Here is a 17,582-nt window from a genome sequence, read left to right on the forward strand (position 1 = left end):
GAAACAGTGAAATTTCTCATTAATGCTCAGCAAATAGGTGAAATCTATAATGACCGCTATTATCTTCTAAATGTCCAAGAAAAGTTTTTGGCGTAAACTCTAAAAACGGTTCAAAGAGGTCAACTTAAGACTCCACGAAGGAAAATTTATCATTAATATGATAAATTTGTTAGTTATCCTTTCTGTTGGAATCATGTTCTTTGTTTGAAGCCAGAAAGTTTTGTAGTTCAGACACCAAGAAGTCATCCAACGCAGTCTTACTTAATTCTAGATTCTTTATAGAGTTCACCACATTCCTGCTATCTTTCATTTTCAAGATATCACTCTAAAGAGTACTTGATGGTTGTGGCAGCTCGGTGAATATCGGAGATATCAAAGAAACTAAAAATAGTAATTATACTCACAAATCTTTATCAAATTCTATTCGTGACAAAAATTGAAGTGCGGCACAGCAAGCCACTTTCTTTATCAGGAACAATAGATTAAATCAGATGGAAAATCATAATCTTTCCTGAAATGATAGGATATCCATTGAATTCGATGGAATGATCTCATCCGATAGTGAATTTGGGCAATCATTGAATTTTGAACTAATGATTTGATCGGTTGTCGACTTATCTTATTTGAATTTTGGCAAAAAGTATTTTCGCTGATTTACCGATAATTATGAGACCATCAACACGTAAACAGCGATACCTTTGGTTTAGATAAGAAATTCGACATCAGCTCTTTTTATCCCTTTTCATTTTGCCTCTTATTTGAGAATTCGCTTTATGGATTACATACCTACATCTGGACAAGGGAAGAAAATTCAACTACATATTCGGACCTAAATAAATAAATACGAACGCTGCTCCCTCGATTGTAATCACGAAAGCACTCTTGTACTTCCCGCAAGCATTTGTAAAATTAATCTAGTCACTAATTCAGTGCATTTAGTGTTTGAGCATCGTCCTGGTCCAAGTAATTGTTTCCGCGTCTACCAAATGCAAGAGAAAGCATTGTGATCACTTTCCGTATGAAAATAAATTTTGTTCTCAGACCATGAGCAATTTTGGTCGGTCTGTGTCCGAACACCCTTGCAACGACCTTGACAGGGTGGTCCAGATTTTAGTGCAATAACTTTGGGGTCGGATAGAACAACTCATTTCATGAAAAAAAGTTCCTATAAACATGTATCCTAAACAGCTTCGTTTTCCAGATACAGAGTGTTAGTTTGAAAAAAAAATCACTTTTTTACTTATAACTCTAGTATTATTACATTCATTGTTTCAATTTTTATATATTGAAATCTTGATAATGTAATGTTTCGAATTGGGTAAGTGTCTCCTACTAAACTTATCCAGTGGCGTAGATATAGGGATGCGATAATCCTTTTTAATTAAAAATCTACACCACTGCCTTTTTTCGGAAAAAATGTTTCATTTATGAAATCTACAGAGCTTTACTATATAATCGAGTACAAAGCAAATACTATCCTCAAAAATCTACAAAAATTAATTTTTCAAATTTTCCCATTAGTGATAAATGAAAGTACAAAAATTGACGTTGTATATTTTAACGCTTTCAGATGACATTCAATTGAACATTCCACAAAGAAAATTCATCAAACACTTGAAAAATAAGAAATATTCACAAAAAATGTTCAATATTTGAGTGTCTTTCAGAAATGTTCAATTATATGCCATCTGAAAGCGTTATAATACACTACGACAATTTATGTACTTTCATTACTTTCAAATTAATTTTTGTAGATTTTTGTGAATAGTAGGTTCACATTTGTTTTGGATTCGATTATCTCGAAAATGGTACATTCTATGAAAAAATTTCAAGACCACCAGGTTGACTATTGACTTTTCCAGGATATTTAAAATAATATTATCATTATATTATATTTGTATAGATCCCTTAGAGGTTCCGTCTCTGCCATAAATTTTTCAGCATGCCATCAAGATTTTCTTCACGAAAAATAAGATTCTTTCGGGAAAGATAATATTTGTGATGGATGGGTTTTCCATCATACTCTGATGTAATCAATAAGTTACGCAGAAAGGTTTGTTGAATTAGGCTCGAATGACGCATTAGGTATACTGCATTCAAAAGATGAAAGTTTATATTCATCCCGGAAAATACTTTTTTCAGGTGCACAATGTGATCCTCCGATAGTTATTACCTGATAATAATCTGATATCGATAAATAATATAAGTGAATAAAAGTTATCTATCCTCATTTCGTTCCTCGAGTGCGTCGATCTAGTATTTGTTCATTTTTCTTAATTCGTGATGATTTTGAAAGTGAGTTCTATTTTGATCGCTTTGATCCTTTGTCTTGAAGGAATACAAGCAGGAAGTGAGTAACTTTTTTGTCTTAATTTCCACTTTAATATCCCACAGTTTCCATTCGAAAATAACAAAATCATTTTCCTAAAACATCGTTTCAATCACTTAAGTGTTAGATAGGAATGAATTTTTTAAACTTGATTAATGGAAAAAAGACCTTCTTGAAATGAAAAGAATCTTTACTTTTACACATCTAATAGGCTGTTGGGAAAAATGGTAGATTCAAAAAAATATTACGTAAAAATTATGCATGAAATTATACTTAATATTCGATTTGTTTTTCTGAATATCATCTTATTAGAACTGACAACTGAAACAGATAATCATTAACTTCCGTTTTTTTTTGAAGCGCTCGTTCCCTGAACGGGGTATCTAAATTTCTTCAATTTTATTTTTTTTTAAGTTATAGAGTTATAGAGTTCTCGTCGAAATGAACTTATGCGTGTAGATGTAGATTATATTTACGCACAATAGGAAATACACTGCCTTCTGATATCTTCAACTCCACCGCTATCTCATCGCAACTTCAATTTGAGGTTGCTCAAAATCATTTCGTGGACTTTTTTTATGTTTTCTGAAACAACTTGCAAATTCAGTATATCACATTTCATCTATTGTCGATGGAGCATATCAGAATAATATTTTTCATATTATTGCTTTGTTTGCACATGATTTTTTCCATAAAAAACAGTGTCTTATCAATGCATGAAACTCGTTTTAATTCATTTCTCGAACGACAACAAATGTAGTGTCACTTATCCTCCAATATCTCGATCCAGACTTGACTAAAGGGTGTTTTTTTAGAGCTATAGAACTTTAAATTGCAATGAAACAACGATGGATTATTCGATTGACATGAATTTTATTTATCCGCAAGATAATCTTGTGGCATTACATTTCAAATATGATTTCTGGCATATGACCACCACGGCTGGCTCGGAAGTAGTCCAATCTGGACGTCCAAACGATGGGTTTTTCCAACATTTGTGACCGTATATCGGCAATAACACGGCGTTGTTGACTTCCAAATGGTCAAGGGTTTGTGGCTTATCCGCATAGACCAATGACTTTACATAGCCCCCCAGAAAGTAGTCTTGCGATGTTAAATCACAAGATCTTGGAGGCCAATTCACAGGTCCAAAACGTGAAATTAGGCGGTTACCAAACGTGTCTTTCAATAAATCGATTGTGGCACGAGCTGTGTGACATGTTGTGCCGTCTTGTTGGAACAACAGCTTCTGGACGTCATGGTTGTTCAATTCAGGAATGAAAAAGTTAGTAATCATGGACCTATACCGATCACCATTGACTGTAACGTTCTGGCCATCATCGTTTTTGAAGAAGTACGGACCAATGATTCCACCAGCCCATAAAGCGCACCAAACAGTCAGTTTTCTGGATGTAACGGTGTTTCGACATACACTTGAGGATTAGCTTCACTCCAAATGCGGCAGTTTTGTTTGTTGACGTAGCCATTCAACCAGAAGTGCGCTTCATCGCTAAACAAAATAAAATGGATGTAGTGCGCGATACGTATTCCGCACAGAACCATTATTTTCGAAATAGAATTGCACTATTTGCAAGCGTTGTTCCGGCGTGAGTCTATTCATGATAAATTGCCAAACCAAACTGAGAATAAATCACTTGACAACTGTTAAATCGGTCGCCATCTTGAACAGTAATGCCAACTTAAAGTTATATACCTCGAAAAAAAACACCCGTTATATGTTCCAAAATCGGTACCAACGACAAAAAAGTAGTATGGCATTACCATCTGCGCGTCAGGCCTGGGACATATTAAGTAACGTGTTAGCTTGTATTGAAGCCTAAAACAAAGAATTCACTCTAATAAATGAGCTGAAATTATTTGTCCGGATGGCCGAATTTGATGTTTTTCATCCTCAACATCAAGGCCTCTGTGAGGCCTCTCAGAAGCTCAGTAGGTATTATTTTCTATTATGCTTTATCTCCTGAGGACATCAGGGGATGATAAATACGATTTCCTTTCATTCCAACGAGTTGAAATATTTCATGATGAACGAAACGGGGGAATGTTGGAATAATAAATATTTGTGTGAAATTTTCACCCTCTTTGGTCTACAATGTTCAGCATAAACCATCTGAATCCCTCGAGAAGAAAATTCAACCCCTAAAATTTTCAACACGAACGTGTAAATGTCATCTGTCACGCAGAGTTTTTTACCATCGCAATTCGCGAATAGTTATTTATAATACAAGTGCAGAAGGCATTCGTTTTCTTCCACGAGTTCAAAATTCAAAAACTAGCCACAAATTGGCAATTATTTTTAAGAAAGAGGATTAGAATGATCCTTCTGTACGATTATCATACATTATTTTATCTAATTCACGGGATCTTTATTGAAATTAATGGAATATTTTCAAAAATATCGTTTTTTATTGGCAACCTCCGAATCACTAGTCTAGTCCAGTCAGAGGTTGCGGGTTCGAGTCCCACTCAAGGAATTACTTTTTCTGAAATTAAACATTGTCTGCATGACATTACATTATTTCCTTATAATTAATTACAGACGTTGAAACCATTATTTTCTAATATAACAATAAAATATAAGCATGCATGAAACAAGGTATGCTGGAATTAAAAAAAAAGGATTTGCCACAGAATTAGAGAAAATATTATCTTCCTATGGTATTTCAGATGAAATGTATAAACATATGGAAAGCATTGACGTGAAATCCAGAGCTTTTGAGCGCACGTTCATTTATGCTCAAATTGCAACCTCGGAGACCTCATTAATGTATACAAGGAGTTCCTAAATTGGAGGTACATACGAAAATGAGATTCCTCAACACAGAACCCTCAAATAAAAACGTTTTTCAAACATCAAGTTCCGATCTAAAACATACTGAGGCAGTGGCGACTCTAGGGGGGCCAGGGGGGGCCTAGAATTTTGCTGGCCCACCTAAAATGGACATACTAAGGCTAAAAGAGCAGAACTATAGTTTCTCATTACTTTGACCCCCCCAGAAAAAATCCGGTCCCCTCTTGGCCATCCCTGTTTTTGAAAGCTGGCGTCGCCACTGTACTGAGGTCTCAAGGGCGTAGCTTACTTCCAGGAGAAGTTGCAGCATCGGGAATATTATCACTTTTTTTCTCAAAAATTTCAGATTTTTATCTATTATTTCTGAAATAATGTACTGATCGCCCAACTGCAAGCATTTTCATGATCTACATAGTAGAATCAATCAATGAAATGAAATGATACAATATTCCCATGAAGGAACTTTTATTTTTTTTTCAATTTTCTAAAGGTTCGGTTGGAAAATTTAACGGAAATTTTTCGACAAAAAATTTTTCAGGTGAGATCGAAATTCGGCTAATTCTGGCACCGCTCACCGATTCTTCGTAGAGCTCACGGTTTTGAGTAAATTTGAACTCGAAATTTGGGAAAAAATTTAATTTGCCTCGAAAAATCGTAATATCTCCTGAATTATTCGTCACAGACCCCTCAAATGAAAAGATTTTCAAACATCAAGTTGCCATCTTAGACATACTGAGGTTTCAAGGGCGTAGCTTACGTTCAGAAGAAGTTGCAGCCTCGGGAATATTATCAATTTTTTCCTCGAAAATTTCAGATTTTTACCTCTAATTTCTGAAATAATTTACTGATCACCCAACTGCAAGCATTTTCGTGATCTACATAGTCGAATCAACCAATAAAATGATACAATACTTCCACGAAGGAACTTTTATTTTTTTCCAATTTTCTAAGGGTTAGGTATGGAAAATTTTACGAAAATTTTTCGACAAAAAATTTTTCAGTTGAGATCAAAATTCGGCTAATGAGAGATCGTCAATTCTAGCACCGCTCACCGATTCTTCATAGAGGAAATTTGGACTCGAAATTTGGGAAAAAATTGAATTTCCCTACAAAAATCGTTATATCTCCTGAATCTTTCGTCACAGACACCTCAAACATCAAATTCGTGATAAAGAAAACTGTTGTGGCAACCCACATTTTCCAATGGAAATATCACTAAACGATATTCATGGAAATATTCAATTAATTTCAATAAAATTTCAGTGAATTAGAGAAAATAGTGTACAATACACTCGCTTCTTCAAGGCTTTTTTTCAAATTTTGAACTCGTGGAAGAATGTCAATGCCTTCTGCATTTGTATTATAAATTATTCATTGTTACGAAATGATACATAGATCAGTATTGAGCCAACACTTGCTCACAAAATGCGGTTCTATGCGCGATGTCATATTTTAGGTTAAGCCATAGATCTCTCCGAACTACGTGATCACAGATTATCAGAACAACCCCCACCGTGCCACTTTTCCAATTTCCATCAATTCCGAATAACAGAATGGCGAATGCGCTAATAATTTTTCAGATAACGTGCTATGTTACTACGGCTCATGGGGCGCAAGCCGACCAGGTAACGGAAGCATCTATTCCAGGGATATACCGGCAGAGTTATGTACCCACATTTTCTACGCCTTCCTTGGACTCCACGAGAACGGGACGCTCAAAATTGCAAATTACTCGCTCGACATCGAGGAGGGTGAGCAAGATGATTTACTCGATTTAGAGATGCACCTTTTCGACCTTCGGCTCCTTTTCAGGGAATCTCAGGGGGCTCAGCGACCTGAAGAAGATCAATCCCGATTTGAAAACGATCTTCAGCATTGGCGGAGCGGCTGACAATACCGGTGATATAGGATTGATTGCAGATGACCCGGTGAAGCTGGAGAATATGGCGCAGAGTGCTATAGATTTCTGCAAAGAGTACAACTATAACGGAATCGACGTGGACTGGGAGTATCCGAATAAAAATGTGAGTTTTCCTCCGGAAATTTACCCAATTTCTTATTCCAACTTGTATTTACATCATTGGGGAAGCACCTCAGAGTATTAAACTTAGATAGAGGAAGCATATGTCATTTTCAGTAAGCAAATTTTGTCCCCAACATGAACTATCAAATTTGACATGAAGCGCGCGGAAATGAAAACATGTCTGTGATACCATATTTCACTCAATTCGCGAGTTCCTCTACAAAGAACGAACTTCTTATTTCTACATAGTGAATCAACGTTTCATATCAACTCAAAATATATTGGAATAAATACCTAAATATATCAGAAATTCAGAAAACAAACTTCAAGCGCGCCAAACGACGTGAAACAACCGATGACACTAGGAGAGCAAAAGTTGCCAAACCTTGGTATCAGCAGTATATACAGAAAATAATAAATATTCTGTTTATTATAAATTCGACAATTAGGAAAAATGTCGAATTCCAAATATTTAAATTTGCATATTTAATCGGGAATCACTCAAATAAATATATTTCATTCAATATAATATACATTCATAACGATATATAATAGTAAAATTGTGGATTTGAAAATATATCACTATCCAACAACGTAATCTAACCATGTTGGGGACATGTAAAAATTGCGTATACTTCCTCTATCTATGTTTATTACTCTATGAGAAGCATTGACATGAAATCAGAAGCTTTTCGTTCATGCGGACTTGTCTGGTACTCTGGTATATAAATATCAAAGTTATGATATCATTGTGCCAAAAACTTCACTATTTGATACTTTCTTTGTCTAGAAATACAATTCCAATTGGAAAAATATTAAAAACCATCCAAAAGAGAAATATATTATCCAAAATTGTTCAAATTGAGAAAACAATTTAGTTATTGAATAACTAAAATAACGTACGTTTCGGAATTTTTGTATTTTTTTCAACTCACCCTATAGAAAATTACGAAATTTGTACAACTAACTGTCTATTCATGCACTGTGCAACGTAAAACTGTGCGATTTACTTAACAAAGAGCACGATCAACAACTAATACAGTAGAATATGTGAAGTAAATTGCACGGCCAATGACCAATAAGATGAAACCTTTAGTAGCTGCCACGGAAACGAATAACAGCCCACGTGGTCAATAACTTTTTGACGTTTCATAATTGTCTCACGATTTGTCACCAGTTTTTGGATTTGACTAAGTTTTTATGGAAATGAATGGTCGTAGAAAAGGTATAGTACCCAACTCGAGTTGTAAGACTTTTTCTAGTCGTGCGTAATTGTAATATACTTCTCACAACACTTGTCATATAATATACAATTTGATACAATTTTTTCTTATCAGTTTCTTATAATCGAGGACATCGTAGACAGAGATAACAATCCCAACAGGTAGTATAGATCTTCTCTCTTACTCTCCTGTGAAATGGATATACAATGTGAATTTAATTGGAATAACAATTTAAGAGAGTTTACTTTTATCACTCAGTTCTGCAGTTTTGAAATTAACAAGGAAACAAACTTTCGAACCCGTGGTCAGATTTTGCCCAATAACGAACCGCGGCATTCAAGATTCAAGCCTATCCTGAAACTTTAAGTTTATAGATGTTTTTGTTTGGGAGTAATCGTGTTCACGGACGGCCGGACGCTATTGAATATGAAGAGGAATCATCATCAATGAGTCAAACCTCAAAATTATAGGCTTTTGACGAATTGATCAAGCAATCAGTTCGCAGAAAGATCCCTGAAAATGGGAATAATTTATTCTCTCACTTAACTACGTACCTACATCTGTTTATGACATAAGCTGCGATACGTAGTGAGAATATGTGGGGAGAAGGATAATTCCTCTGAAATTTGAACATGGGTGTCACGGAATGAGATAGACAGTCCATGTAATACGCTTTGTGACTATTGAAATGCATATTGCAGTCATTTCAAACTCCCAGAGTTCCAGCCTTCAGCATTATACGTGAAATAACAATATGACAAGCCTGAAAGGGTAAAAAAATAGAATAACCCCAATAACTTCTTTACATATCATGCACAACCATAAACGCAATTCTCCATTCTTTATTTAAAAAATGTACACTCAAAAAGTCTTTATATGTATCTTGGCTTAGTTATCATAAGCTAATCATTTTTTTCCGTTACCATACTGACATAAAAATGTGTATAAGTATTTTGAGGTTAGTTTTCAACAGAATGCAAAAAATTGTGGTCCGTTTTGCTTGAATCCAGAATAATAACACGTCACTCAACTCGTTTTTATCCATTTTTCAAATAACAACAAATGTAGCGTTACTTAACCTCCAATATCTCGGTAACAGACTTAAAGAAAAAAATTCATTAAATAAAAGCGATTATATGAAACTAATTAATGTTGTTGTTCTCTATTCGAAACTATATGGCTATTATAAAGAAATAGTAACAAAACCAATTTGATATTCTGAGGAGGCATTTAGCAAGTGCCTCTGTTAAGGAAAATTATTGAATAATAGGAGTGGGTCTTTCCTGGTGGTCTTATGCGTCTTTTAGCTCTTCGAGCCTTGTTAAATAATTTATGGTATCCCCGTTAATGTCATCCCAGGCTTCTTGAATTTGGTGATGAGGGTCAAATAGGTCTATTGGTGGTTGTAGTAAATTACCTAATCGATTGCAGGTTTATCCTACACATGTTCCACAGTATTGAGAAGTGTGGAAACTACAAAAGCAGGGTCATGTCTTTGTTTGAACACTTGCTTCGTGAGAACATGAGTAGTCTTGTTGGGAAATCAAATTGAATTCTTGTAGGGATAGCAGTGAGGAAAGCTGCTGTGAATTTCATCATTTCCCTCCTATTCCATTTTTAACGAAAGAAAATTTCTGAATTCAAAAATATGTGTTCAAAAGAAAGTATATTGCAAATGTTTATATTTTTTTCTTATGGTCCGTGAAATCAATAGTTTCCTAATAAAAAAATAAAATACAATATTGTGCATGAACGGATCTTCTCTAGTAGGTGGCTATCACATTTTTTTGCACATCTTCATTGGTAAAATATGGCCACCATTCCACCATTGTTTATATTTTTTAAAATGCTATAAACCAAATATGAATGAATAGAATAGTACTTAGATACGATTTGAATGAGAAGAAACTAATTAACTAAGAATTTAAAACCAATTATACAATTTGCTGCCAAATTTTTTCCCAGGTATTTTTGCACTGATTGTTCTGACATTTACGTCTTTCAAATCCCAGGTCTGTCGAATATATGGCACCACCAGTGCCATACCACTTTTTTTTTCGTTAGTAACAACCTTCAAAAGATACTTTTCAATATTTCACAGACCTCAAAAGAATGCTCCAGGGAAAAAACTTGGTTCTGAAGAAGAAGTTTTGGCCAGACGTTCTCGAGCCAAATTTACGAGGTGCGCATTCTCTCTAAAGATTATGCGTGTTTCGTCCCAAGAGCTGATGGACTCTTCAGTTAGGCAATCCAGCGATCTATGCCTAAGACACCCTCTCTCACAATCGTGGAGAGGTGACTCTGCTGCAACGCGGCGACCCAGCAGACAGAGTCACTACAAAGTAACTGCTAGAGTTTGAGCCTATTTGAAAAGCCAAAACGAATTTTTTATACGAAAAAAGAGAATTGAAAAGTGATAGGAGCATTTTAGTGCATGTATCTCTCCTGAAGGAGGCTATATTCACAAATAAAGTTGAATTTTTAAGAAAAATATGGGTTTACTGGCTAGGCCTAGGACTTAATGAGTGAAATGTCAAATATTTTCATCGTAACTAAGATTAGCCGAAGTTAGATCATGTTCTTACCAATCTTCTTCTTGATTCGAATATTCGCCCCTTCATTTGATTATAATTTTTGTGTACTAGGAAAGAGTAATCATCTTTTTGCTTCTAGGAAACATTCATCTCGCTGTTGAAACATCTCAAAGAAAGACTAGAACCACACGGATTACTACTGACTGCAGCAGTTGACCAACTACCTTTCAACGCTCCTTATGACGTGGTCAACATGACCAAGTATGATTGATTTAAAAGTATCAAAGCTCCCCAATGACTACATCTTTTTTCAGATACTTGGACCTCATCAATGTTATGTCGTACGATTTTCACAGTCCCTACTATCAAACAGGCCAGAACTCGCCCTTATACTCATCTCCGTTGGAAGGAGAATGGCAGAGGGATAATCTGAATGCAAATTCCAGTATGGTTCATTGGCTCGAATACGGGGCAATCAAGGAAAAATTGGTCATGGGTTGTGGTTTCTACGGAAAAGCTATGATACTCGAAGATGCGGCCAATCATGGTTTGATGGCTCCTGTTAAGACTGCTAACAATCCAGGGCCGTACACAGACAACATTGGAACTCTCGGATACAATGAGGTAGAAAACAATTCGATCAACTTTACCTTTTCATATATTTGGGGAAAAATAGGCTATTCGATATTATCAAATATATTGTCAAATTTATCAAATCAAATATTTTTGATTTAATGTTTGGCTACGTATTGAATTCTAACCTCAACCAGATTGATATAGTAAGAATATAATTTTATTTCTTCCAAAAAGTAAACGATCGAATGAATAATGAAAACAACATTATCGTATAAGACACTTGATTGTTTATACACCCAAGTGACGTCACTGATGACGTCGTATTACGTTGAATTGCGTTTTGGCTGCCACTTCGAATTTTATTTTTCGATTGACATTCTTTTGGGAAATATTGATGCGAATTGATAGTAACCTCTTTGTCAAATAGCTCATTGTCCAACTCGAATGTGAATTAATTATATGTTGGTTATTCTTTTTAAGCTCTGCGATTTCCATATGAAAAGCGCTACTGTTACCTGGGACGATGACCAGAAAGTCCCATATCTATATGAAGGAGATCTATGGGTGGGCTATGACGATGAAAGATCTGTGGCATTAAAGGTTTGTTTATATTTGTTTCAGCCTTCAATCTGTTATATCTATTTTTCGTTCAACTTTTCAATAGTTTTTTTTTGATGTTTTATATTTACTTCATATTTTAATGAGCTTTTTTTCGAAGGTATTCCATACCAAACCTTCATTTTCAAACGGAATGTACCTTATAATATTATGTTGTCCAAATATATATTTTTGAATGAATTAATGAATTAAACCAGAGTGCTTGTTTGAAAATTTTGATTGATGATTTTTTCAGGCCCAATACGTAAAAGACAACAATCTTTTTGGTCTGATGATGTGGTCTGTGGAAACTGACGATGCCCATGGAAATTGTGGAAATGGAAAATGGCCTTTGTTGAACTCTATCAACAAAGTAATGAAAGGGAGTTCTTAATTGAAAATTTTGTGTATTGAATAAAGAGAATTTAGCCCATTTCTGAATCGATTTTTTCTGCTTGAATGACATTTTTTAGATATTACGACCTGTTTTTGATTTCGGTTCGATTGGAGAGCGCACTGTAATCTTTTAAAACAAGCATTTTAAATTATAAAATTCTTGATTGTATACAGAATAAAATGATATGTGAGTGTTGAGGTGTTGAGGTAAAAGGTTTGTTTTAGCAGAGGTCCTCATCTCTTCACATACTGAGAAACCTCAGAGAAAATAGTCAAATGGGGTTAGGTCAGGGGATCGAGGTGGTCATACTATTGGTCCACCTTCTCTTTGAAATATTTCCTAAAAAAAAATTGGTAGTCCATATATTGCGCACCACCCATTTACACTGAGTCGCCTCTAAGATCATTTTTCTATTAAAGAAAAGAGATTTTCCTTTTACCAGAGGTTCTGGTTTAATTAAGGGTATCTTTCTCGAAATTGAAAAAACTGGCTTTGAGACTTAATTAGAGCATATAGAACATGGACGAAAAATTTACTCAATTGCGTTCAACTAATGTCACCAATTTGACTTGATTCTCTAATGTCACCAATCATAGCAAAAATCACAAAGATCAGTTTGCTGCTTTGAAAGTTAGGACCTTTTGAAATTTCTCAAAATTTTCAAAAATACCTTGTATCTCGTGGACAAGGGTCCTGAGTTGACTTCAAGCAATATTTTCCACTCAACGAGATGTCCTCTATTATCTCCTGAGCGTTGTCCCATTGGTTTATTAATCATAAAAAAATATATTCAATATATTCAAAGTATATGTATTATCTTTTCTTCCAGATTTTTGAAGAATATACGTTGACTTCTTAGTAGACAATAATAAAAGATTCACGAACAAATGATAATATAGTGTTTCTTCTTACCTTCAAAGGGAGAAAAAAAAATTCGAATCAATATTGATGCATTAGTGTCATTACTTGAATAAATAAAAATTTGCATCTGATCTATTCATATTTTGTGAAGCACGAAATTTTTATCATGAACATAATTTTAATTTTCCACTTGTTATGCCACTTGAATGACAATATTCAGTAAAATATAATAAGAAAGCAATGAATCGCTCACAAATTAATGATTTGTATGATTGGTTTTTATTTTCTTTAGACTTTATTCGGACTGTGAACTTAAATTCTGTACAGTCAAATATATTGTACTTTGAGTGTGGTGGATTCACATCAGCTGATATTATTCATGTTGTTCTTTCATATGCTCTTTGGATTTTCTATAGCAGATTTGAGTAAGTAATGAGTAATTCATAGAAATCAATTTTAGTCGCAATTTTGGTTTGAAGCCAGACGTGGTCTTAAAGCGATAATGTCTGACGTAACCGTGGTCAAATTCAAATTTGTCCGTTCATCCAAACATCCGTAAACAAGCTAACTCTCGAACAGAACTCCTTTAAACTTTAAATTTTCAGAGTTTGAAACATTAATGGGCAAAATTCGACAAGGAGTTCCATAAATATGAACTTTGGAAATTTCGTTTTCTTCATACTTAATTTCAAAAATACGTAGGTATTCAATCGAGATCAATTTTCGCATTTACATGTAAAATAATAATTTCCAGTTTCTTGCAAAATTTCATATCAATCATTTCATAGTTTAATATAAAGCTTGGTGCATATTTCGTGTTGATTGAATCTTCAGAACCATAGAAAATTCAAGCAGAATCTTGAGAAAGAAATAGCAAATATTTCCGAAACAATATGGACGTGCACTCAGATATATCAGAAAAAATTCAACAAAACATATCTATATTTCAGAATGTAGAGAATATATAGCACAAGCAGAAGCTACCAATCAAACATCACCTGCTGAACCTCTTCCCCTTATAATTTCTGGTGACAAGAGTGTAGATGGAGAATTTCCTCACATGGTGAGAAAGTTTTGACATAAATCTACGATTATTTACCTTGGAACTGAATGAACCCATTCAAATGAGACCACAATGCATAGATGTCATAATAATTAATTGTAAATTGTATGAAGATAAGTAGTAGGGTATTCCACAACTGCACAATTCGGCATTTTCAAACACTTATTTTTTTTTTAGTGGCTATAATTATTTTGATTAGCAATATTTGAAATTTTGTTGATGAATTTTAAACTAGCTCGAACAAGCTAGAATGCTAAATTTTAAATCTCATTCTATGTACCTACTTCCGAATTGATTCTGATTCCTGAAATATCAATAAAAAAATCGAAATAATTCAATGTTACCTATTCGCCAATTTGTAGTTTTATACGAAGTAATGTGAAATTTTTCAAAGAGAATAAGTCGAGAATTTAACCCAAAATTTCGGTATGATCTCAACTTCTTCATGAAGGATCATGAAAATTAAAACAAAACAAATATGAAATCTACTACTTACTAGAAAAAAGAAGAAGATGGAAAATACAAATTCATTACATACCTAATCCTTTTAATTTTTAAGGCACACATAGGATGTAGGAAAAACGGCTCTGATGAATACAATTGGGCATGTGGAGGAAGTTTAATTTCTAAATTTTTCATCCTCACGGCAGCTCACTGCACTGACAATCCCGACATGTAAGTTGAAATTCATGAAATTGAATCAGAAGAAACGTAAAGCACAGAAATAAATTGACTTTTAAATGCGAAGCATCGAAAAGGAAAAAAGTTCATAAACAAAATTTCTCCACGACTGTTCTTATTTCGAATTTGATCACAAAATGTTAGTATTCCATCTCTAGATATGTAATAATAATTTTACAACACCTGGTTTAGTGAGCATTTTGACTGAATTTCATTCCGTCACTTGTTATGGAATTAATAGGTATTCTGTAAATATTTCGATAACATAGAGAACGAAATCTATCTGTGTTCAGATTTGATTGTCATATTAATTGCAGTTTTCAGAACGTCATATTCGTTTTGAAATAACGTGATTCAATATTTAGCGTTGAAACAAACAAAAATGGATGCATCAAGCATATCAGATCTGGAAGTTCAAAATCCTCCACACGTGGAGGGAGTGTAGTCTGTTTATCGGCTAGAATGAAGATCCAATGCTAGTGATTCCTCAGGCTCACCCTCGGAATGATTCACTAGCTTCGCATTTCCATTCTAACCTTGAATTTGAGAATGATGGGTATATCATTAAGTGCGCAAATTTTTGTATTGTCTTTTTGTCGCATTATCACATCAATGATGTCTTGATTATAAATTATGATAACCAAGTTTCTGTAACACAGTTCAAAATTGATCACGATTTGCGCTAAAATCTTCAATGTTCCCAGCTTACGATGAGAATGAAATGATATCAATTTCAGTGGTGTTCCGGCGTTAATACTGTTAGGAAGTACTAGCATTCATTACCAAAAAAATACTCAACTAAGAAATGTGAAAAAAACCATAAAATATCCTACAAGAAAAGGATATTACAACGATATTGCTCTCATCAGAATGGATCGCCCAGTAGTGTTTGATAGTTATGTAAGGCCCGCATGTCTGAATACTTGTGAAAAATGCCAATTTGATAAAGTGGTGGCTACAGGATATGGAGTTGAAGATTATAGTAAGTAGATTTTAAGATCTCGACTGATATTAATTTTTTTTTTATCCTTTTATATGTGCTTGGCTTTCATCCAAGGTTTGGAAACTATTGCTCTACAATAGTGTCATCGGTTGTTTCACGTCGTTTATTGGCGCGCTTGAAGTTTGTTTTCTGAATTTCTGATATATTTAGGTATTTACTTCAATATATTTTGAGTTAATATGAAACGTTGATTCACTATGGGACATAAAAAGTTCATTCTTTGTAGAGAAACTCGAGTGAAATATCGTATCACTGATATGTTTTCATTTCCGCGCGCTTCATGTCAAATTTGATAGTTCATGATGGGGACAAAATTTGCTTACTGAAAATGACATATGCTCCCTGTATCTATGTTTGTTACTCTGAGGCTATCCAATAAATTGTTTCATTTTGAATAGCCCGCTATCTGGGTGGCTGTCAATTTTGAAGCTGTCATTTTTGACATTTGACAAGTAAAAACCACGATATCACTAAAAATGGAAAGCTACAAGCTTCAACAACGCGAAAATGATGAAAATTTTGCAGTCCTATCTCACAATAGTATAACTGGTTGGAAAAATTTGAGCAATTCGGACAAGTTAAGATGTGAACATTATAAATCTCGGTTTTTGAGCTGGTGGTGTGATTGGACCTTACTTATTTAAAAATGAGGCTGGTGCAACTGTTTCGGTGAATGGATTGCGCTACCAAACTGTGATTAATTTTTTTTTCTCCTCCAACTTGAACTCGGTGCTTTCCTCTTTTTTTTTCTGAAATTAATTTCCTTTATTTGGCACAGCTTCGACGAATATGAGTGAACACTTGTTAAAAACCCACTTGGAGATTTATCCAAATGAAAACTGCTCGAATATCCATGGACAAACAATAAAGAGAATTTTGCCTCAAGGTGTTTTAAAATCTCAACTATGCGCGGGAAGCACTGAAAGAAACGATACATGTCATGGAGATTCTGGAGGACCTCTGCAGATACAGTTAAACACTGAATTCTACATGTATAAAATAATTGGTTTAACTTCCTTTGGACTTTTTTGCGGGCAACCCAGTACACCTTCCTTCTACACCAGGATATCGTATTATGTGAGATGGATTGAGAACATCGTATGGTGAAATCACTTAAAATTTTAGTTTTGTTTATTTTCTTTATGCTCACGAAGTGTAATGTTATTGATTTCAATGAAATAAACAACACTCTTGAAGAAAAGTTTCTCTTGCTTTTGTACCATTTCATTCAAATCCTATTACATTATTTGAGAGTTCCATGAATATTGCTGTTCGAAATTTCAATTTCCTTATAATTTCAAAACACCTAGAAAATTCAATAAGAGTATCGGAATAAAATTCATCAGTGATAACGCATTCGATAATATCGAAATTTGCTTGTATGCAACACAAATAACAGATTTCTATGACCTAAAAAAATGAGGACTTTCCAGTTTCTATCATTGTGATCAATTGATTGGTCTTAGATTCAGCTTATTGTCTC

The 17,582-nt window shown here is 34.3% G+C and overlaps 2 protein-coding genes across 2 annotated transcripts; both read left to right on the forward strand.

Moving 5' to 3' along the window:
* Window positions 1-2,192: 2,192 nt before the first annotated feature.
* LOC123676699 (acidic mammalian chitinase-like) lies at window positions 2,193-12,527 on the forward strand. Its single transcript, XM_045612826.1, has 7 exons — window positions 2,193-2,350; window positions 6,722-6,892; window positions 6,954-7,165; window positions 11,061-11,182; window positions 11,236-11,545; window positions 11,978-12,097; window positions 12,351-12,527. The coding sequence occupies exons 1-7, from the start codon at window positions 2,284-2,286 to the stop codon at window positions 12,486-12,488; spliced, it is 1,140 nt and encodes a 379-aa protein (XP_045468782.1). The 5' UTR covers window positions 2,193-2,283; the 3' UTR covers window positions 12,489-12,527.
* Window positions 12,528-13,634: 1,107 nt separating this feature from the next.
* Window positions 13,635-17,300, forward strand: LOC123676700 (serine protease snake-like). Its single transcript, XM_045612827.1, has 5 exons — window positions 13,635-13,777; window positions 14,303-14,415; window positions 14,975-15,090; window positions 15,834-16,078; window positions 16,878-17,300. The coding sequence occupies exons 1-5, from the start codon at window positions 13,732-13,734 to the stop codon at window positions 17,204-17,206; spliced, it is 849 nt and encodes a 282-aa protein (XP_045468783.1). The 5' UTR covers window positions 13,635-13,731; the 3' UTR covers window positions 17,207-17,300.
* The last annotated feature ends 282 nt before the right edge of the window (window positions 17,301-17,582 follow it).

Source organism: Harmonia axyridis, chromosome 3 (genome assembly GCF_914767665.1).
Source record: "Harmonia axyridis chromosome 3, icHarAxyr1.1, whole genome shotgun sequence".
Lineage (NCBI taxonomy): Eukaryota > Metazoa > Arthropoda > Insecta > Coleoptera > Coccinellidae > Harmonia > Harmonia axyridis.